Raw genomic sequence first — 24,546 nt, 5'->3', positions numbered from 1 at the left:
ATTTCTTGTAGGTTGTCCAATTTGTTGGCATATAACTGTTCATAGTATTCTCTTATGACTGTATTTCTGTGATATGTTTTAATTTCTCCTCTTTCATTTCTTTTTTTAAAAAATATTTATTTATTTATTTATTTATTTGGCGGTGCCAGGTCTTTAGTTGTGGCATGCGGGATCTTTAGTTGCAGCATGCAAAATCTTTAGCTGTGGCATGCAAACTTTTAGTCACGGCATATGGGATCTAGTTCCCCGACCAGGGATCGCATCCAGGCCCCTTACACTGGGAGTGCGGAGTCTTAGCCACTGGACCACCAGGGAGGTCCCTTTCCTTTTTCATTTCTTATTTTATTTGGGTCCTCTCTCTTTCATTCTTAATGAGCCTGACTAAAGTCTTATCAATTCTGTTTATCTTTTCAAAAAACCAGCTCTTGGTTTCACTGATCTTTTCTACTGTTTTGTTTTGTCTTGTTTGGTCTCTATTTTACTTCATTTCATATCTTTACTATTTCCTAACTTCTTCTAACTTTAAGTTTTGTTTTTCTTTTTCTAATTCCTTTAGGGGATAGGTTAGGTTATTTGAGATTTTTCTTGTTTCTTGAGGTATGGCTGAATTGCTACCAACTTCCCTCTTAGAACTGTTTTTGCTGTGCCCTATAGATTTTGGAAAGTTGGTTTTTTGTTTTCATTTGTCTCAAGGTATTTTCTTATTTCCTCTGACTTTTTCATTGATGCATTGGTTTTTAAGTATCATGTTGTTTAGTCTCCACGTGTTTGTGTTTTTCCCATTTTTCTTTTGTAACTGATCTCTAGTTTCATACTGTTGTGGTTGGAAAAGATGCTTGATGTAATTTCTGTCCTCTTAAATTTATTGGGAGTTGTTTTGTGGCCTAGCATGTGATCTACCTGAAAAGAATGTGTATTCTGCTGTTTTTGGATGGAATGTCCTGTAGATATCTATTAAGGCCAAGTGGTCTAACATGTCATTTAAGGCCACTGTTTCCTTATTGATTTTCTGTCTGGACGATCTGTCCACTGATGTAAGTGGGGTATTAAAGTCCCCTACTATTATTGTATTACTGTCAACCTTTAGGTCTTTTAATATTTGCTTTATATATTTAAGTGCTCCTGTATTAGGTACATATATGTTTATTAATGGTATATCCTTTTCTTGTATTGATCCTTTTATCATTGTATAATGCCCTTCTTTGTCTTTTATTATAGACTTTGTTTTAAAGTGGAAAACACTATCTAAAGATCACAATCTGGGTACTAAAGGTGCCTACTAATACTGGGCGTCATAGATTCTAGTCTTTTCAGTAAAATAAAGCTAGGAGATGTGTAAATATATCAATAAAATATTTCAAGAATTCTTACTAATACTTCCAATTCAAGACTAGAGATGTTTACTTATGGTCATTCTCACATTTCTATGTCCTTTCACCCATACTCAAAATTCCAGTTTTCAACATCACCAACAAAATTACTCATTTATTTTGCAATACATACACCTACAATCTCGAAAGAATAACATCAATATTATTAATACAATAGTATTACTGAAAACAGTATAAGGTTTTCTTTTGTTCTTAGGGTAAATTCCATTAGGGATGTACAGCCAAATAACTGTTTTAAAGTCACTTGGAATTCTTCCTCTTGATGTGGTTATACTACCAATGGAATGCAAAGTTAGGCTCATTTCATTTTACTTTTAATTAGGAATTCTCTTATTTAAAAATTCTTTGTAATTATGCAAAATATTTATTTGGTTCCAAAGTCAAAAAACAACAACAACAAAAAACCAATGTAGATTCAAGGAAATCTAGCTTCATTCCGTGTCTTTTCTATCCTATTTCTGTCTTCCTTCCATGGGACACCATTTAAAATTTTTTTTCAAATTTAGTCTTTCATTTTAAAATATCTTTCTATTTCTCTCTACATATAATTCCCCTCCCCACAAGTTGCTATTTTAAAAAGAGATAAATAGTAACCTAAGACATAATATTTTTCTACTGTTCTTTTTTTTTATTTGCTATATCCTGGAGATTACTCCATATAAGTTTATAGAGATGGTCCTCATTCATTTTGACAGCTTCAGAAGTCTCCATTGTGTGGATGTTTACACACAATGAGCAGCCACATGGGACTTTTTATTCAATCAACCCCCTACTACTGGGCATTTGGATTGTTTTAGTTTACTATTACAAATCAGGCTATAATCAACAGCCTTATTCACAGGTATTTTTGTCAGGTAATTTTTTTTGCCATTGTATTTTTAGGAAAGATTCCTAAAAGCAGGATTGCTGGCTGGATGGGTAAATGAATGTATAATTTTGTTAGACATTGTCAATTTTCTCTCCATAGAGATTATTCCATTTTGCATTTCTACCAGCAGTGTATGACACTGCCAGTTTTCCCATGGTCTCACCAAGGGTATCCTATCAAACTTCTAAATTTTTGCCAATGATATGGGCAGGAAATATCTCAGTGTAATTTTGTTCTTTTTTTAGCTTTTTGAGGTAGAAGCACAGATAACTATGTTTCAGTCATTTTTTTTTAAACTAACATATCCATTTAGGGCTATAAACTTCCCTCAAGCATTGCTTTAGTTGCATCCCATAAGTTTTGATATGCCAAATCTTTATTGTCATTCATTTCAAAATATTTTCTAATTTTGCTTTCTTCACTGAACCCTGAGTCATTCAGAGGTGTAGTATAATCTCACCAAAATCATTGGGAATTTTCTAACCTTTTTTTTCTGATTTTTTTTCTAGGTTAATTCCACCATGGTCAGAAAGTAAACTCTAAATTGCTTCAGTGGTTTAATATTTAATTGAGGTTTAATTTATGATTCAGCTTATGATCAATATGGTAAGTGTTCCATATTCATTTTAAAAATAAGAATATCCTCACAGTTGAATGTGGCATTATATAAATATCAGTTATGTCAAGTTTATTAGTAAGATCTTCTATATCTTAATTTTTTGTCTGCTTAGTTCTATCACCTATTAAGAGGTATGTTAAAGTCTATTTTGGTTGTGGATTCATCTGTTTCTCCTTTTACATGTCAATGTTTAATGTTTGTCTATATAATGTGAAACTATGGTATTGGTTCCATATAGATTTACAATTTTCAATATCCTGGTGGACTGACCACTTTATCATTATGAATTGTCTTTATCTGTAGTAATGCTTCTTGCCTTAAATTCCACATTGTCTGATATTAGTATAGTTACACCAGTTTCTTTTGATTAATGTTTGTATGATGTAGCTTTTTCCCATCAGTTTAATATCGACTGTTTTGTATCTTATATTAAGATGTGTTACTTTAAACAGCACACAATTGGGTTCAAGATTTTAACCTAGTCTGATAATGTTAGGATTCTAATTGGGGTACCTAGTCCTTTTATATTTATTGTGATTACTGATATATTGGGTTTATCACTATCATCTTACTATTTGTATTCTATTTCACCCACCTGTTTTATAATCCTTTGTCTTCCTTGCCTCCTTTATGAATTAATCAAATGTTTTTTATTATTCCATTTTCCCTTAATTATACTTTCTTTAACTGTTCTTTTAGTGGTTAGCCTAAAAGTATAACACGCATCTTTGAATTATTACAGACAAAAAATATAAATTATTACTTTAATTTTATTACTTTCCTGAAATGTTAAAGCCTAACACTTTGTCTATGTGTATTCCTGGGAAATTAATCTCATGTTAACTTTTCAGCTAAGTTGCCCTGGAAACATAATAAAGGTAGAATGTCACCCACATTACTAGGCAACATTGTTTATGGTAAAGATGATCTGACTGTAAACTGCCAGTGGACTGTGATGATCTGGTAGAAAGCTTTGAGCTTTCCCCAGTGTGACGTTTCTTGTCCCTTGCTGGAACTCTTGGGCTCTAGGCCCATAGGACTGTTAAAGAGGCACTGGTTCTTACATGGGACTTGAGACTTCCAGGCAAGGGTGGTTCCCACACTCATCCATGTGGTCTTGATCCCTTATCCCTGAGCTGTCAATTGGGGGGGTTGGAGCAGAGAACAGTCCCCAAGACTGCTGCCAGAGAGCTATGGGGACTCCTGGAGAAATACATGAAAAGCTGCCCTGCTGGCCTGCTGTATGTCCTGTTCTATATCCTCCTGAGTGAAGGCAAGACAGGTGCCCTACTGAGGTGTGCAAGTATGAAATTTCTATCGAGCTGGTCTTAAAACCACAAACAGTGGGCACTGCAGAGCAGCAGCAGCAATGAAACAGACTTTCATATCCTTGGTTCAATATGGCCAAGGCACCAGGACACAAAGGGAATGGAGAGGAAGATGCTGATAAGACTGAAGCCTCAGTGGGGGCCAACTTTCCCAGTCTGATGGCAGAAGCTTGACACTGTGTGACAGGGGATAAAGCTTCCCCTTGTAGGAATGGATGAAAGCTGGAGATAAACTTATGCTGAGAGAAAATGCCCCTCTGTCCATGAAATGGAGCTGACCAGAAACCTAGTTGCAAATGGGCTGACTGGCAAGAATGATATTGCCTTGGTGTAGTTGATGCATTTGAGCCAAAGTAGGCACTGATGCCTGACAGGGGGCGGGGAGGAGACAAGCACATGAGCTTAAGACTCCATGTTTGTAACTAGGTCTGGATCAGAAAAGGAGGTGGAGCAGCTTGGCTCTGACCGAAGTTGGGTTGGCTGTAGATCTAACCAGCACAAAGTAGTGCCCACAAGCCACCACCTGAAGACCTGGGGAGACAAAAATGGGAGAACTATTTCTGCACTAGCCCACAAGGTCAAACAGGACAACGTGGCAACCTGGCATACAAACCGGTTGCGGGGGCAATGGTGGCAGCATGGTGTGTATCTGGGGCCAGAGGTGAGAACTCTGCAGAGGCTACCACGTGTGGAGAGTAACCTCAGCTGCAACCTGGGCAGCTTTCTGAGGGTTCTGATAGTGCATAATGATTTAACCCTAAAATGGAGTCTGACCAATGTCATCTGCTGACACTTAGTGATAATTATGGTAATGCAAACTAAAAACTCCCTAAAGAGACAACTACAGATGGGCTTTTCAAGAAATGATACAGGATAATGACTGAGTATTTTAAAAGTTGAAGCAGAGAGGATATGGAGATCCTTGCTCTTTTCTGAAAGGTAAATGGGAAAGGGGTGCTTCCGTTTTGTTATCACTGCCATTTTCTAAGTGTGGTCCTCAGATCAGCAGCATCACTCAGTATCAGCTGTGAACTTATTAGAAATGTAAATTCTCAAGCCCGGCCCTAGACCTACTAAATCAGTTAAGTCCTGTCATAGAAGCCTAGCAATCTGTTTTAACAAGTCCTCCAGGTGACTGTGGTGTACCCTAAAGTCTGAGAACTACTGTACTAAAGTTAATAACTCAAGGTCATGGAGGTCAGTCTGTGAGCCTACAGTGGAAACTGATGTTGGATTACCTTCTAGCCCTATTTCCCTGAAGACCTAATAAAGGGGGAATGTTAGCTGTCACTAGGCAAGACAGCTTACAGTAAAAATGGCCTTGGTTGGTAAACTGTATCTGGACTGATAAGACTGGGAAAAAACTATAAACACCAGGTAGAAAGCTTGGAGCCTCTAAGTGCTATGGTTCTTGTAGCTAGCCATGTCCCTTTCTAGCACTCTATGCCCATATGATTATTACAAAAGATACTGGATCTCACATGGAACTTGGAGCATCTAAGCCAGGGTAGTTCCCACATTTAATCATTTGATTTGCTCCCGAGCACGTGAACAGTCACTTGGCAGGAAAGACGGGTGGGCAGAGAATGGTCCCTGGCCTAAGTGAGTGCTCATTCTGGAGGTACATGCCTGATGCTGCTGTGGTGTCCTAGCCCCTTATCCTTCTAGGTGAAGCCCACGCTAAGTGAGGCCAATTACATGAGTGTGAAATGTCTAACTGGACCTGAGACCATCTACGGTGATCAGTGCAATTCCCTTCTGCCTTTTGTATTGCTGTTGTCATGAACTGTAACCTCAGAAGATACTACTTATTATTTTGTATTGTCATACTCATTTACATATACTCTAATATTTTCTCTTTCTGTTGCTCTTCGCTCTTTCTTGTATTTCTGAGTTTCTACCTGGAATAGTTTTCCTTCTGCCTGAAAAAATCCCTTTAGTGATTTTTAATGCAAGTCTGTTGATAATATTTATCTTTCAGTTTCTTGTGGTCTAAAACCGTTATCTAAACTTCATTAAAAAATTCAAGATATAATTTAAATACAGAGAAATGCTCAGACCTTAGGTATAACATTCCGTTTTGACTATTGCTTAAAGACACAGAAAACTTCCAACACTCCAGAAAGTCCTTTCAAGTTGCTTCCCAGTCAACCGCTTCCCCCCACAAAGCAATCACTGTTCTGATTTCTATCACCATAGGTTAGTTTTGCCTGTTCTAGAATTTCATATAGTTGGGATCATACACTATACACTTTTTTTGTGTCCAACGACTTTTATTAGCATAGTATTTTTGAGATTCATCAATATGGATATAGGGTCCTTCTTGCAGAATAGTATCCAGTGTATAAATATAACACTGTTTATCCCTTCTTCTACTGATGGGCATCTTACTGTTTCCAGATTTTTGGCTGTTACGAATAAATCTGCTGTGAACATTTTTTAACAAGTATTTTGTGGACATAGTTTTCATGTCTCTTTGATAAATACCTCGCAGTAAAATTACTGGGTCATATATGCTTAACTTTTTCATAGACTACCAGACTGTCTTCCAAAATGACTGTACCATTTTATACTCTCACCAGCAATGTATCAGAGTTCTGGTTTCTCCATATCATCTTGAACATTTGTATCATCAATCTTTTTCATTTTAGCCCTTCTAACTCTCATAATGTTTCTTGCTTCAAAGTTTTTTTTTTTTAAAAGAGTGTAGCTATATCTGCTTTTTTTATTGTTTGCATGGTATATTATTTTCCATCTTTGTACTTTCAACCCTTCTGTATCCTAATATTTGAAGAATTTCTCTTATAAGCAGCATATAGTTGGATTTTAAAAAATCCATTCTATACAAAATGCTTAAATTATAAATCTTTTTTGTAGTTAACTACTGATATACTTTATTTACTATTTTACTATTTGTGTTCTATTTTTATGTGACTTTACCTTTCACTATTTTCTTTGGATTAGTCAAATGTTTCACATTACTCCATTTTCCTTCCACTGAATTATATTTTAAAACCATTTTTAGTAGTTAGCCTAGAGCTTAAAACATACATTCTCACTTATTACAGTCCAATGCAAATTATTTCTTTTACTACTTGGCTGATACCAACTAAACCTTAGAACTTTTAAACTCCATTTATTTCCCTCTCATCATTTATGTTACTGTTACCATGAATTTCAGTTACATATAAAGGTGAAGCTCCTCAGGGCAGTACAGTTATCATTTTGTACAATTACTCTTCATTTATATTTTCTTTCCAGTGTTCTTCTTTCCCTCTGGCATGTCCATATTTCTATATGGGATCATTTTTCTAAGAACTCCCTTTAATTTTTATTTCAGTGCAGGCCTATTGATGCCAAAGTCTCTGAATTTTATCAGTTTAAACACATTTTTATTTCACCTTAATTTTTGAATAGTATTTTTGCTGTTATAGAATTTTAGGCTTGCAGTTTTCTTCTTTAGTACTTTAAAGATGTCATTACATTGGCTTCTAGTTTCCATCATTTCCATTGAGAAGCTGTCAGTTTTATTATTGCTCCTTTTAAAGGCACTGCGGTGGATAAAAGATAGGCCATAGTCTTTGCACTGCCAGTAGGTGGAGGATATTTCCCCTGCCCTGGGACTTTGCTTTGACAGAGTGAAGGGGTGAAAGTGGTGCTGTTCCACCTCTGTGCATGGACTCTAAGCTTCTGCTTTCACCCTCTTGGAGCCCCGAGCCACCAGGTAAAAAGGTCCAGCTTCTCTGCTAGAGAGACTACTTGGAGAGAGACGATATCCAACTGTGTCCCAGCTATTCCAATCGCTCCAGCCTTCTTTGGCAGCCAGCCCCAGTTGGGTCTCCACATGTCTATAGTTCCATGAATGATTCCAAATCAGATCAGAAGACGGTCCAGCTCAGGTTGTAGAATCTTGAGCAAATAATAGTTTTGTTTTAAGCCAGTAAATCCTGGCATGATTTATTAGGCAAAAAGATAACTGAAAATAGTATTTGGCATCAAGAACGGAGTGTGGCCACAACAGAAACTTAAAGCATGTGACATAAGTCTGGGGAACAGGTTGAGGACACTAGCCGAAGGAGCAGCAACAAGACCATTAATGAAGGTTGGAAGAGCACTGGGGATACTGTTACTGGACCCTGGAGAAGCAGCATTATAATCTATTGGTAAAACAAATAGTGAGGCTGTATCTTGGAATATAGGAAAATACCTAACAAAGCTGTGGATCTGGCTAGGAAGACCTCTAGGAAGAGCGCTGAAAGTGACAAATGTTTTTTTAAAAATCACCTATAATTTTTTTAGGTATTAAAAGAGAGAGGAGACCTAAACAAGGAACTGTGCAGTTTTCAAGCAGAATTTAGAGAAAATGCTTCCAACCTGGGACTTGCAGGGTTAGAAAATGAAACTTTCTCAATTGCCAGCTTCTCTAGTCAGCACAAGGTTCAGACAAAAAGTCAAATCCAGGTGCTACCAGTAAAACTATGGCCTCAGGATTAAGATCAAATCAAAAGCACGGCAGTAAGATACTTTTTGTTACTACCACCTCAGAAAGATGTGTCTAGATTTAAGCCTCAGAGACTCTCCGTTAGACCAAAGGTATCTAAGAATCTTAAAGGTATTGTGTCCTGGACTCATGTTCAAAGGAGACAGGGGCCTTCTTGAAGAGATCTGTGGGTGTGGCTTTTGTCTGATGGGATGGCTTATAATTTGAAAGTCCACAAAGTTTTTCTATGAAGTTGTGCCAGGGATAGAGACAGGCAGCAGGCTGAGTAAGTTATTCAGCTACAAATACAGGACACTCCTAAGGAAAAGGAAAGACAGCTCAGAGAGAAGAGCTGAAAGCTGAGAAACAGATTAGGAAACCAACCCCAGGGAACCAAAACACGCCCTATTCAAGGAATATATCCTTGGGCTTCCTTGGTGGTGCAGTGGTTAAGAATCTGCCTGCCAATGCAGGGGACACAGGTTAGAGCCCTGGTCTGGGAAGATCCCACACGCCATGGAGCAACTAAGCCTGTGTGCCACAACTACTGAGCCTGCGCTCTAGAGCCCACGAATCACAACTACTGAAGCCTGCGTGCCTAGAGCCCGTGCTCTGCAACAAGGGAAGCCACCGCAATGAGAAGACTGTGCACTGCAATGAAGAGTAGCCCCCACTTGCCGTAACTAGAGAAAACCTCTCACAGCAATGAAGACCCAACGCAGCAATAAATAAATAAATAAATAAATAAATTAAAAAGGAATATATCCTACTCTGGAACTGGGGGAACCGGTGACATATGGCCAGATGAATTTCAGAATACCCATGGAATAGTGATTGCTGAGTGCCTTCCACTTCCTCTCTTTTAAACTGATGCGATTATCCTATCCCTACCTACTAGAAGTGGAGTTGACCCTTTTAATCACTACTTTATGTTACCTCTTCAATATCATTATAATAATAAAGTGGAGAGATTCTTAACCATAAAATAATTAAATTAAAATTTAAAAACTTCCTCTTTATACAAATATCACACAGAGGCAAATGAACAGTCTTAGAGACTCTTAATTATATTTTCTGTAGGCTGTATGAAAACATAGTTTTGCAAATATTTTTCATGATTTCAAAGAAAAAAAGATATTTCAAGATGTGATTCCCACCCACCATCCAAAATACCAAATATTCTTTATCACCAAAAAAGGAACACTTGACTTATTTCCCATACCTAGATTCCATAGTTCACAGTAGCATCACCTGAATATATCCACGCTGAACCAAAACAGAGAAAACTGACAATGTAAAGTTTAAGCACAGAAGGTAAACAAAGCAGCAAAAAAAGAATACTAACCAATTGATGGAAAAAGTAATGGAAAAGTGATTGAAACATTTCACGTCATCCCTTCGGTACCAAGTATTAAGTAACTAACAGAACAGGTTAGAGCCACATAGTGGCAAATAATCTGGAAAAGTTAGAAAGTGGGCAATCGTTTAGAGCTTTCCTACAGAGTGACTTACCTTTTCCAAAACTTTGGCAATTCGGGTGCCAATTTGTTCAAGTGACTGTTGTGGATATTGGTCTTTGCCAAGATTTTGCAATACCTGGTATAGGGAGGAAGATGGTAGATTAGAGGAATGAAAATGAGGTGAGGTCTGGTGACACTGCTGACGCTGAGTTGGGCACTGTACCACAGGTGCAGACTGCTTCTCTGGGTTACCTGCTGTGGTCCTGTTGGCAAAGCATTTTGTGGAAGATACACTGAAGGCCATTTTACCATCCCCTCAGCCTTCTCTCACTTAACAAAAATTATGGACATGTAAAACACATTCATTATAGTACTATAGAATACAGAGTGAATAAAGAAAATAAAAAGCACTTGTAATCCTGTCACCCAGACACAACCACTGTTGATATCTCTTATGTATCTTTCAGATATTTTTCTATGTACACATATATTATTTCTCTCACAGACTGTATACCATGGGATCACACTGTAAACTATCACCTACATTTTCACATAATATATTCTAAAAATTTCTTCATGCCAATACATATATTTCTACTACATCTTTCTTAATGGCTCTTATTGTATACTGTCTCACATCTATACCAAAACTTATTTAACAAATCCTCTACTTATTTAACATGCCTCTACTGTGGCATGTTTTCCAATTATTCTTCTAGGTATATGCTGGGTCTGTCCTCTTTCCCTTCCTTCTTAAGAATGTCAATAGGAGGATTAACTGCCCCAAATATTTCTCACGAAGAGCCTCTGTCTGATGGCAAGCAGAATGCTACCCACCTCGAGGAATAAATCAGAATTAAAATTTCCTGGTCATAAAAATAAGCACAAGATCAGTCACAGGGCCTGAAAGAAATTAGGCTTGGCCTAAAGCCACCTAGATGACAGCCATCTGAAAATAGGCAAAAAAATATGGCCTGGCTGCTTGTGCTTTCTGCTCTCAGTTGCATCATGACTGTGGGGCTAAAAACTACAGAGAGGCTGAATAAAGCCGAGCACTCACCTCTGTTAACTGGCTCTCGCCCGTGTAATGTAGGCTGGCTCGGTTGGAAACCCCCTGCAAGTGGTCCAGGGTGTGCATGCTCGTGGGGAGATTGCCATTGCAAACAGGTTCCATCGCTGGCTGCTGTATTGGAGTGGCAAAGTCTATGTGTTCTGTGATGCTGAAAAATGGAGAGGGTGGGGAGAAAGAGTATTAATAATCAGCTGACAATAACTTCAACATATTATTAGAAGTGTCTGGAACCAAAGAATCTCACAATGGAAGACACTTCAGAAGTTATTTAGTCTGATCTCTCATTTTACAGGTACAAGGACTCCAGTGCCTGGTAATGACCATCTGTTGAATGTATGAATAGACATCGTACCCCGGGTCAAAGCAGCAGTGTTGGGATCTGAGTCTTGAACTCAGTATTTTCTCAGTCTCCTCAAGCTGCCTCCTTTCTATGCACCGTGATGTCTGATTTCCTTACTGCTGCTTGGCCACTTTTTCTCACTGGGGAGGCTTTAAACCACCTCTTCTAGGACTTCTTCCAGGGTACAGATAGTGATAAATACCCACAGGTGGTTCCTATCTTTCACTTTCGCTCTATACACAGAAGCACACTTGTCCCCACAGAAAAAGTTACCTAAAGTTTAGAGAGTAAATGTTATACAGATCCAGCTATTCACTGTATCTATGTATAAGATATAAGTACTTCCCTTCATGGTTCCAAAGGGGTCATTTTCCTGCTACAGACAGGCTAAATGTTATACCCTATCATATATATATCATATATACTGAGGTGGCAAATTGGCACTGCCGAATTTTGTTATAGCTACTTAAAAAGTTTAACACATATTATGCAAACATTCATTCATTCATTCTTTATTCACAGCCTATTACATGTCCGATATCAGGGTTATAATAATTAACAAAACATACCCAGTTCCCACAGTTATGATGCTCATAGTCTTGTGATAGTCAGTTATTACAGATGTGATGAGTTGTAAAAGATAAAAACACAGTGCAATGTCAGTTTACTACAGGAGGGTATATATTTCCTCCATGCTGATGGAGGAAGGAGGTGGTTAATGAAGGACTTCCTGCGGAAGAGATTTAAGTGGAGACCAGAAGGAGGAGTATGAATTAACCAGGAAGGGAGAAGGTGCTGAGAACACCAGCACAGGCAAAGGAGATACCACATGTGAAGGGAGGGAACGGGGAGGGCAGAGCTGAAGATGGAAAGACATGCAGGGAGCAAATCATGAAGGGCTCTGTGGGCCACTGTGAACAGCGATATTTATAAGTTATTAGAGTATTTTAAGAATTATTTGACTTATATTTGAGGAATAATGCTGAGTACTGTGGACAGAATGGACTGAAGAGATGCAAGAATGAATAAACCAAGAGGACCAGCTAGGAGGCTACTGAATGAATCTAAGTGGAGATGACGGTACTCTGGTTTAAGGAGGCCACAATAGGGATGAAGAAAAGCAGGTGGTTTTGAAAAATATTCAAAAGTTCTGGGAGTAGAGCAGTCTGACTAGGAGTGATTGTAAAATAAGAGGGCTTAGTGGTAAGTCTTGGGGAACTCCAATGCTTAAAAGGTAGAAAAGGGGCCAACAAAAGAGACTGAGCATCCAGGGAGGAAAAAGCAGCTGTAAGAGAGGCAACCTTGCTCGCCTGTGTCCCGGTAGGTGCTTGTAAATCTGGATTTGCTCTGGCTCCCTTTGTAAGCACACGATGTCAGGGAGGTTTTGTGCTTTGATTGAGAGAGATGCAGTCTTTAATTCAAACTAAGTAAGTTAGCTGTGACTTCTAGATAGCTTAGAAAGTATGGGTGAAGGCACTGAGAAGGGGGCACATCGACTGTTTCAGTACAATGGGCTGAGTCCAACTGTGGTATCCTCTGAACCACCAACCCTAGAGAGGATGACTCTTCTAGTAGCTGTTGACAAAGAAGGGCAGCCATGAGGTCAGCTGGGGCCCATTGGGATCACTGGGCACAAATGCCATAAAGGAGGGAGAGGTTTAAGATACTCACTCAATGTTTTTTGAAGAAACTGCAAGCCAGGTACTCACGATGGCCGTCAGCTCTACCCAGCGGAGTTTGAGGCACTCATCCGGGCTGGGCCATCCCAGACTCTGGTAGTCACGCTTTTTTCCTGGAAGGAAAGTATGTCATCAATCGACCCGACTGCAAAGGAACAGAACGTATAGTGTCTTACGCCCTGGTGATTACTGCATCCAGATTGGTGTATTGGAGGTGCCAGTCATTCTTCTAGTCTAGAATTTCTACCACCTAGAGAACTAACTAAAATCTTGTCATTCACAGCTATGGGAATAACAATCATCTTTGAGTAAAGCCTTGTTTTCAAGGACAGATGATGAAGTAAAAATAAATGTGCCCTTCACTGGATTTAAGACTGAGATAAGGGTCAAAATACTGTTCAATGTTAACATTTTACCAAACTTAATTTTTACCTTTCTATTGCTTTCTATTCAAAATCAATACATTTTGATTTTATAGAGACAACTCTAAGTCAGGAGAAACATATATCTCTAAAGCAGGGTTTCTTAAGCTGGTACTATTGACATTGTGAGAGCTGTCCTGTGCACTGGAGGATGTGTGGTAGCATCCCTGGCCTCTACCCAACAGATGTCAGCAGCACCCTCCCTGATATAGGACAACCAAAAATGTCTCCAGATACTGTCAAATGTTCCCTGGGAGGGCGAAGTCACTCCTGGTAGAGAACCCCTGCTGTAAAGAAAAGCAGTAGGATAGAGAATAATGATGATAATGAAAGGTTATCATTTATTTCCAGAGCACTTACCATGTGTTCAGGTCCTGTGCTAAGGGCTTTATCTGTAACCTCATGAGGCAGATTTTAATCCTCATTTCTCAGATGAGAAAACAGAGGCTCAGAGAAATCAAGTGACTTGCCCAGGGTCACCTGGCTACTAGGTGGCAGAAATGGGATTCAGATACAGGTCTGTTTGACTCTAACGTGCACATTCCCAATCATGTTATTTAAAGCTTTACTGGGCTTTTAAAGCTCTGTTTATGGTACCCTTCAAAGGTACTACCTTTTGGGTGTAGGCCCTTTACTTAAATCAAGTCCCCAAGAAAACAGCAGAATTAAGTCCTATCTGGGAAGGATTCTTCTGAAGAAATTCGATTGGAATGGACAGGAAGGAGAACTTCAGTTCTGTATAGCTCTTTTTATACTGTAGGAATTTACCAACGATAGAAAACTGTTTAAGACACAGGCAGGGCTTTAGATTTAGATTTTAATAGAATAGAAAAAAACAATTTGGAAGAGTTTCAAATGAACCCTGTTTAAATTAATAAATTAAAGAATTGAACCACAGGTTTCACAGTAAATCTTATTTTTCTTTTATGTTTAAGAAATTCACTTGAGGGCTTCCCTGGTGGCGCAGTGGTTGAGAGTCTGCCTGCCGATGCAGGGGACACAGGTTCGTGCCCCGGTCTGGGAGGATCCCACATACCGCGGAGCGGCTGGGCCCGTGGGCCATGGCTGCTGGGCCTGTGCGTCCGGAGCCTGTGCTCCGCAACGGGAGAGGCCACAACAGTGAGAGGCCCGCATACCGCAAAAAAAAAAAAAAAAAAAAAGAAATTCACTTGAAAAATGTTTATTGAGCATCCGTTATAAGAGACTGGGAACTGTGTTAAGACACTAGGGATACAGAGAGGAATAATAAAAGGGCCTGCCCTTGAGCTCACAGTCTACTGAGAAAGGTAAACAAACAAATTATTAGAACACAATAGGGTTAAGTGCTAGAGTGAAGGTACAGAACAGCTGCATAGAGGAGACAGCAACTAATGCTGCCTGAAGGTACCAAGGAAGAGATGGCATTGGAGTTTGAAGTGTAAAGATGAGTGACGTTTTAGCACCGCTGAGGTGGCAGAAGGGCATTCCGGGCAGAGGGAACAGCATGTGCAAAGACAAGGAGGTAAAACAAGAGCAGGGTTGGTTCAGAGAATGGTACTGAAGGGGAGAGAAAGGCTGGGTTGTGTGCCACACTAGAAAGTTTGGTCTTTATGCTGCAGGCACTGGGGAGCCTTTGAGCACACCACTCTCCACCTTGTTCACAAGGATATCATAAGACACTCTGTTAAATGCTTTGCTTTAATCTAGTTACATTATGTCTATGACACTTTCCTGGCCTTCCAGTCTACAAGCCCTCACCAAAGTAGGAAATGAAATTAGTTATGCATTATTAATTTTATTAATTCTTAGAAAATCTACAATGGCCCTTAATGATCCCTACTCTTCCCCCATGGGCTCACAAAGTACTGGTTTAATAATTTGCTTTAGAACTTTGTCAGAATTTATCACAAACTCCTTATCACTTGGTAGTGGACAGAATCCATACTTATTTGAAAACTGGGATACTGAACCTCTCCAGTCTTCTCTTGCTTTAGAACTTTTCACTTTAGTGACAGTGACGCTTTAGTTCCATGATCTCATTTGCAAGTATATTCAGTGCCCTACCCAGACCCACCTCCTTGAATCCATTTAAAATTGTCTAAGTGCTCTCCTATCATCTCAACCACCCTGAGTTTTAATTTTCACTTTTACAAGAAATTTTTAGTTTTTGTTTGTTAAAGTAATATAGGCTTATTATGAAATATTTAGAAAATGGAAAAGAATGTAGAAGAAAACAGAAAATCACCTGCAGCCCTATCAGCACCCAGAGATGATCATTTATGACATTTTAGTATATTCTCTCCTATACTTGTTTCTATGTGCTTGTTTATTTTAGCATATTTCATCAAATCTAAGATGTCATAAACTGTAAGGTACACATTTTACATGATTTAATAAAGAAAAATGTTGCCAATTATTATTTAAGATACTATCAATTGTAAGATGATCTCAATTTCAGAGATACTGAAATGTGAAAAACAATGTAGTCAAAATATAGTATATTTACTATTTTACAAAAATTGAAGTATTCTCTATATATGCTATCCTATAAACTGTGTTTGTTCACCTACTAAATTATAAACATCTTGGCTGCACAGTACACGGCAAGAACATGCTGTCATTTATTTAGGCAACTATCATCATTTAGGTATTTTTCAAATTTTTATTATGATAAGCAGCACGATGATCAATCTCTGTACTTCTATCTTTCACACTTGTAAGATAATTTATTTAGGGTAAATTACTAGAAGTAGAACTGTTGGCATTTAAAAAATTTTTCTGATACATCTAGTCAAACTATCCCAAAATTCATTTTATTAACTCTCACTGTGTATTACACAAATAATTTGACAAGCAAAAATGGCATATCACATTTTATGTTTGCACTTCCTTGATTGCTAGTGAGGCTGAACATTTTATCACGTTTAGTGGCTGTGTGTGTGTGTGTGTGTGTGTGTATGTGTGAGTGTGTATGTGTATTTGGTGAACTATGTACTTTGTACATATTTTATTGAAATGCTGTATTTTTTCTATCAATTTGTAGGTGCTCTTAAAATGATGTTGATATCCTTTGCTTATAATATATTCTGTAAATATATATAAACATTCTGTAAAAATACTTTGTTTCAATCCTTTGTCTTTCTATTTTGTAGTGTTTTCTGATGCCAGAATTATTTTATTTTTCTCTCTGCTTTAGAAAGTCCTTTTTCACCTTAAAAGTATATAAATATCCATTTGAATTTTCCTCTTTTATGTTTTTATTACATTTACTACTTAATCCATTGGAGGTTTCATTGCTATAATCATGTTTTATAGTTTGAATATCTTTTTCCTTGCTACTGCAGACGGACCTACTAGAGGAAGTGTTGCTTTCTTTCCATAACATGTTAGCACATGCTATTTTTCTTAAACAGTAAAGCTACTTCATACTTTCAACTCTAGTCATGACAAAGTATCCTTTTTGGTGTCCTTAGTATTATTCTCAAATCACAGATCATTCTGGGATTTAGCCAAGTTGACCTCATTCTTTACATTCTATTATGTATCCTTTGCTTTCAGCTTTGGTAAATACAACTTAAATAAGACACATTTTCATGAACTTACCTTGAATTTTTGAAGTCTAAGACAGTGAAAATATCCTTTTAAAAAAGGAGACTCCTTTTAAAAAAAGAAATTCTATCACCACTATTTCATTGCTGGAAAAGAAAGTCAACTGGACTCATGGCAATGGCCCTGAACCTGGAGTCCAAAGACAGACTTCAGGACAACTATGAACCCTGAAAGTACATGCCAAATTTTGATGTAAATGCATTTTTTTTGGGGGGGGAGTAGTTCCAAAGCATTTATCCAATACTTAAAGAGACATCTGACATAAAAAAATGTTACAAAATAGTTAATACTTATTGAGTCCTATGTGCCCAGTTCATTTAAAGCACTTTACATGTAAAAACTCATATAATACTCATAACCACCCTATAAGACAGATGCAATTATCGCCGTTTTATAGATAAGGAAAATGAGGCACAGAGAACTAAATGGCAAAACTGGTGTGTGAAGCCAGGGAGTCTGTCTCAAACTCACAGTTTTACATATTAAACTAGACTGTTAGGAATTAATAGGATATTTAAGTTCAAGATGGTAAGATTGTAAGTCAAATGGCCAATGGTAAAAAAAAAATCAAGTATATGTCAAACAAAACTTTTTATTATCGATGACTGATTTCTTGCTCACTTGGTTCAATTACGTTCTCATCTGATCTACTTCAAGCTGCAAACACACCCTTTGTGAGAACTGAGACAGTGAAATCTGAAAGAAGAAACTGGCATATTAAATATTCAAATTTACCTTGTGGCCCAGGAGATGCCACCTTTGGGCCAGTGATCTCCAGGTTTGCTTGGTTATGATGTACATTTTCTGCCTGATTCGATTCTACCTTTTTCCCAGGAGCTTTCTTATGATCTCCTTTGGGTTTCTTTACACGTTTGACTTGGAATGTGATCTGGGAAACGAAAACATGTTAGGGACAAATGAGACCAGTTATCACTCTGTCCATGGCTGTGGGTATTGGTGGCTTTAAGAATAATCAGTCTTGTGCTAGGGTTAATTTCTTTCCTTCAGTTTAATTCTTAAAGTTCTAGATGAAAAATGTTTAGTGAAATAAACAAAATAACCTAGCCGTGAAGGGTATAGAGGAAACTGAAAAGTAAGATGTCTGAACTGGGCTGTTCCCAAGTCTGCAGGCTTTGAGTGTGGTTTCACATCCATCCCACTTCCTTTGCCTCCTGGAAGAGCCAGCAATACCTAAGTAACATGAAATGCTTCTGGCAGTACAATTCCCATGTGAAGGCTGACTGGAGCGTGAATAAAGTAGAGCCACACACCCAACAGAACCCTTACACTTTGCAAACTAGGAGCACCTCCCACACCTCCAAAGACCTGGGCTACAAGTTGATAAGAATTGAGTTAGGAAACACTTACCCACTCTGTTGCTTCATCATCTTCACTTCTGCAGTCTCCATAGCAAGAGCTTCTGGCCACTCCATCCTGGGGACCTTTCTTCAGTACTCGTATCCCCTGTAAGTCCAGACGCCGTCCTTTCATCTCTAGTGCTCCCCCAAAGCCTTCCAGAGGCCATGCCTGTTGAAATTCATCCACCAAAGCTAAAATCTCTTCTGACATTTTTGTTTCATCTGAATTCTCCATCTCATCAGAACCATTGCTTTCCTCAACCACTGTACCTGCAATTCAAGTGCCAGCATGTTATTAAAAATTACAATCATTCAAGTACTTGAGGGACTCCAACCATGATTTCTGAGAAAAGTTCTGCTGTTTAGAGGCACTTCTATAGTCCATCTTCATAAAAATACCATTCAACGTCTTCAAAATTCATAATATATCATCTTTGTCATCAAGCTTTTGTAAAAAACCTGGCTGAGCACAATGGCAGCAGCTAGATGGCGGGAGGTCATAGATTATGTCACTAGTGAGCATGAAGATGGCCATTTTATTTTTTAAAATTATTTTTAAAATAAATTTATTTATTTGGGCTGTGTTGGGTCTTTGTTGCTGCATGCAGGCTTTCTCTAGTTGCAGCGAGCGGGGGCTACTCTTCGTTGTGGTGCGCGGGCTTCTCGTTGAGGTGGCTTCCCTTGTTGCAGAGCACAGGCTCTAGGTGCGCAGGCTTCAGTAGTTGTGGCACATGGGCTCAGTAGTTGTGGCTCGTGGGCTCTAGAGTGCAGGCTCAGTAGTTGTGGCGCATGGGCTAAGCTGCTCCGCAGCATGTGGGGTCTTCCCGGACCAGGGCTCGCACCCGTGTCCCCTGTGTTGGCAGGCAGATTCTTAATCAATGCGCCACCAGGGAAGTCCTGAAGATGGCTATTTTATATGTGTATTTTTTGGGGGAAAAACCCCAACTTGCTCTAGATATGAGACAGAGATGGCAAAGATGAAGTTTATTATGAAATATTATTTATTTAATATATATATAGGATTCTTCAAGCTTTATTCAAATAGCATATGAAATATCATAGCTGTTCAGACTGTACAGTCTGCCTTAACTGAACAATGATTTGTTTAGTGGAAAATTATCCTAATTCCGCATGAAGGCTCCCATTTTCACTAATGGGTAATATAAGAAATAGCAATATACTAGTGTAATTTTTTTCTAAAATGGTTATCAAGATATTTATTACGTTGCTCATGTTTCTTATATAAAGACTCTCATGGATGTTTCTCAGTGCAATGGCCTAGTAAAAATTCTCTCTCCTGAGAAGTCAATATGTTTCCATTATTATACACTGCAGGTTACACAACCTTACAAGTTCCTCTCTATGCTTACCTAGAAAGCTTAGGCAAAATTAGTCTAAGTTTCTTAATAGAATGCCTTCTTTTCTTAAAAAAATTCTTTACTATTTAACTTTTGCTATTTTGAATTAATGGCTCAATGTTATATTGTGTGTTCTGTGAAAGTTATCTTCAATCCTTTTTGGAAGTGTCCAGGGTACAAAAACAAACAACAAAATGGAATGCCTCCTTTTGTAATAGGTACCCACTGGACAACCTGAGAGCTTGGGGTTGATTGTTCACAAAATGCCAGTCTACGTTATCCCAATAATCTTCAATTGGTAATTCTGGCTCGTTCAGTGATTTAGAACATGGCATTAATAAGGCCAACGTCAGGAATCTCGTAACCATATCACCAGACCTATAGCCATAGTGAGTAACTCATTTTAGAAATGCATAGTTTTAGTTTCTGAGGAGGCTTGGGGCTAAGAAAGATGGCTGATTACCATGGTTAAAAACAACTTAAAGCTTTGAGCCCCTCTCACAGAAGGTCTGCGCGTCACCCTTAGCTCTCTGGTGGCATCTCTATATCCTATCCCACTTTCTATTCCAGAATGTGGGAAGGTCGTTGCCAGGCTGAGAGTACTGCAAGAAATCTCGTCATTCTTGAAAAAGCTATAGGGTTCTTCCGTTTGTTAACAGGTGACTACAGAATGTACTGTTGCCCTTTCAAGTAAGTTTCTTTTAGGTTTTCTGAACCAATCTGCTAGATTCTGTTGCTTAATATTGTCATTAATGTTCTGAAACAAGAATAAAGTAAAATAGGGGTTTGTAAAGTCTTTTTCTTTAGGGTATTTAGATAAAAATGGTTGGTTACTTGCCAAAATTATGTGGCCAGTAGTATAAATGTAGGGTGGACAAAGAGTTTTTATTTTTAGTTTCTATCTTGTTTGCTACTATATTCCAAATGTCCCACATTGCACCTGGCACACAGCAGGGACAAATAGCTGTAGAATCAATTAATGGGAACTCAGGAATACTTTGCTTTGTGAGATCCTTGAGGATCTGCTGTTCCTCTTTTTGCCCTGTCCTGCTGGAAATTCAAGACTTTTTAAACTCTAAAAAGTGTCATCTGTTAAAGTACTGTCAACCCAGATGAAAGGTAAGCAAACAGAAAAGCAGGCACCGTGTTTTCAGTATAGTGTCTGGCATACTACGTGATTTACAAACTTCTCAGTAGCTAATCCAGGAAAGCAGCTGAAAAGGATTGCTACAGGGATCCCAAACAGGAACTTAATTAGAATTGCTTGGCAACTGACTTGTAGCAACAGAGCTGTCCCTAAGTACTCCTCATGTTATTTTAGCTTCTTCTCCTTCTTTCTCCTATGGCCATGGGGTTCCTTGCACCTGGTCCTGAGACAGAAGGGGATTTTTGATAGATTTGGCTATAGCCAAGAATATGGGTTTAAAGAAAAGTGGCTTTTGGTCAAAGGTAGACAGCAGGTAACTATTTCCCCAGTGTATAGTTAGAGCTGCATAGGGATGCTGTGTGTGGAAGCCTTATTTCCATTCAGTAACTACTACTATCTAGAAAGCATTCATGTTTTTTAGTTGCAAAGAGTTTTGCAAGCCCAGGTCCCAAAGGTTGATACTTCCCTGTGCCCTTACCATATAGTAATCGATATCATTATCAAAAACTTCTTAGAGAAAGGGCCTTACATTGATGAAAATCAATATTCAATTGAGAGACTATGGAACTTGCTGTGGTCTACTGCTGCTGCTGGCAGCCATTCGGCCTTTTCCAAGGCTGCTGGGGTCGGGGTGATAGCAATTCTTAGAGACCACCACCAAATAAAGGTGAGGAATGGGGAGATCATAAATGTGCTATGAGTGAGAAAACATAAACCCATCTTTATTTATTTAGACCCTATTACATGCCTATCTCCATGCTATATGCTATACAGGTGGGAGCAAAAGAAAACTGGTCCTAAGGAACTAAAGGTAATCAAGCTGGAGACACAAAACTATATATCAATACATTAAACAATGAGAGAACAATTAATTTTTTTTTCTAAAGGAAAAACATAATTGAATGTAGTCACAAAATGCTTCTTACAGGAGAGTAGACTACCTGAGGCAGGATTCAGACAGAATAGAGGTTCAGGGAGGGCACTCCCTGAGTGATGAAACTAAAAAAGCAGGTATGTATATACTCACATACCCATACACACACATACAGATACAGGCATAAGGAAGGTATATGTGAAGGCACTACTAATTTTAAATTAACTAGAACAAAAAACATATACAGAGTATATCAGCAAATAAGATATTTAGGGAAGGTGGGTGACACTGAGAGTGTCTGGGAAAGTCAGGAAGAAGATTCATTGTAAAGGGAGCCTCTAGTATGTTAAGCAAAGAATAACAAGATGAGAGCCGCAATATTTATAAAGGTTAGATTAGTAAATCAGCGGGTGATTTAGGAGTTAGGGGGTGGAGGACAGAAGGAAACAGAACAGAGGACAATTAGAAAGGTGCTTCAACAATCTCTATAGGAGTTATATAAAGAGAAGGTGACAGGCTGGGGGTAAATGGGAAATTTTAGAAAGGGAGGGAAAGAGGTATGAAGAAATTTCAATGAAGAAAAATTAATAGAATTTGGTTAATTATATGGATATAATGGCAAACAGAATAAATCCAAAGATGATGTCAAGATTTTTTTACTATGTGAAATTTTAGAATCTGTGAATATGAAAACATAATGTTGTTTACAAAGATGATGGAATTGGTAGAGGACAATAGGATAGTGTTGGGATTTCAGAAGCTTATTCATTAATTCATTTAAACACCTGTTGTTATGTGCTTAAGAATATGCTGAGGGCTCAGGATATAACAACCCATGGAGCTATGGTCTAGGCTAGAATGGATGGAGGAACATATCTCCAGACATTGTCCAATAAGCAGCTGGGAATACAGAAGTCAGGTCTGGAGAGAGGTCCGGACTACAGAGGGATCTCAGAAGATTTTAAGTTATACTTGAAGTAGGAAGAAAAAGTAAATATTACACTGCTGCTTGCGGGGCAGATGCTATGATGAAAACTGGAAACAGAGAGACTGAGACCCATATCTTTATTTTTTCTTTATCTTCTTCAACATGTACCATTTTCAAACTGGAAAAAGGAGAATAAATATTGTGAAGTGAAGAGACTGAGCACCCGCAGTGAGGCTTGTATAAGTTCATGTTTTTTCACTTTGATGAATCTTATCTTAGGGTACTGGGAAAACTCACAGTTGACTCTGTGAGGTAATCTGGCAAGAATCACAGGGACAAGGAGAAGTGCTGAGAGATGGAGAGAAGCGTATGCAGTTCTGATTAGAAAAAGAAAAAAACAAACAAAAAACAGAGAAAAAAGAAAGAAAAAAAAGGAAGAAAAAAAGAAGTCCACTATAACTTTGCAACGTTCCAGACATACCTGGAAATTCATGGTCTGGGCACCACAGTTTAAGAGATTTTCAAAGTGGAGCATATTCACAGAAAAGTGACTTGGTGAAAGTACTCAAAACCATGTTAAATGAAGAAGGACTGAAGAAATCAAGGGTGATCCCATAGTAGGAAGAGTAGCTGATATACTGCGTGTGTGCATGCGTGCGCACACACACACACAATCAAACTTGAAAAATATTTTGCTAGAAAGATTAAAAAAATTCCAGAGTGAGTACTTCAAGGATGCTGAAGGGACTAAAAACTATAATAAAGAGAAATTATTGAAGAAAATGAGGACATTTAGCTAAAAGAAGCAAAAACATGGGGGGTGGGTAGACAGGAACAATACTCATCTTCAAATATCTAAGGAAATGTGACATTAGTGAGAGGCAAGACTTTGTTAGCCTCAGAGGGCAGGACTAGAAACGAGAAGTCATATTTTAGCTCAATATTAGGAAAGACTTATGAATGGTCAGAATTGGAATGGGCTACCCAGGGAGAGACTGAGCTGCCCATGCCTGGAGGAGAAGCAGAAGCCAGACTATGCTGGGAACACTACTGAGAGGGAGAGGACCCTCAGAAGGTGATTAAAAAAGGTGACTGTGTTTGATAAGAAGCAGTATTAATAATCTTGGAAGAGAGGTTTCAAGAAGAGTTTTAGGGAGCAGAGTCTGAAAAGATAAGTGCCACATTCAAAATGAAATAGATCGAGAATAAACAGAGGTAAAGGTCACACATTCAAAGAAATGACCAGCAAGACAAAATCCTTCCTTCCAAGTTTGGACTCAAAACATCTCCTCCAGAAAGTCTTACATGATTAATATCCATTTACTATTACACTGTGGTTTCTGAAGGCAAGCAGGCACATTCTACCTTTAAGGATATGTTCCTTTGCCTCACAAAATAGAAAGTATACTATGGAATTAGACAAAGTTGGTTTCAAATTAGGACTCCACCACGATAGGACCTTGGGCAATTCTGCCTGGAGTTCTAGTGCCTTCTCTGCAGCAACATGGATAGACTTGGAGGGCATTATGCTAAGTGAAATAAGTCAGACAGAAAAGGCAAATATTGTATGATATCAGTTATATGTGGAATCTAAAAAATATAACAAACTAGTGAATATAACAAAAAAGAAGCAG

General features: G+C 38.3%; 1 protein-coding gene across 3 annotated transcripts in view; it reads right to left on the bottom strand.

The window, feature by feature from the left end:
* Positions 1–24,546, bottom strand: part of TTC17 (tetratricopeptide repeat domain 17) — a 160,761-nt gene that overhangs the window by 33,864 nt on the left and 102,351 nt on the right. For all 3 annotated transcript variants that reach the window (XM_081239256.1, XM_081239255.1, XM_081239257.1), the window contains exons 18-22: positions 18,616–18,875; positions 17,983–18,136; positions 13,230–13,350; positions 11,207–11,366; positions 10,199–10,282 (exon numbers count right to left, since the gene is read on the bottom strand). In XM_081239256.1, the coding sequence (XP_081095382.1) occupies positions 10,199–10,282; positions 11,207–11,366; positions 13,230–13,350; positions 17,983–18,136; positions 18,616–18,875 (779 nt within the window). The remainder of the gene's footprint in view (positions 1–10,198; positions 10,283–11,206; positions 11,367–13,229; positions 13,351–17,982; positions 18,137–18,615; positions 18,876–24,546) is intronic.

The sequence above is a fragment of the Mesoplodon bidens genome, assembly GCF_964165515.1.
Source record: "Mesoplodon bidens genome assembly, chromosome: 7".
Lineage (NCBI taxonomy): Eukaryota > Metazoa > Chordata > Mammalia > Artiodactyla > Ziphiidae > Mesoplodon > Mesoplodon bidens.
Note: the sequence above shows the minus strand (reverse complement) of the source record. Positions and strands in the feature narration are given on the sequence as shown.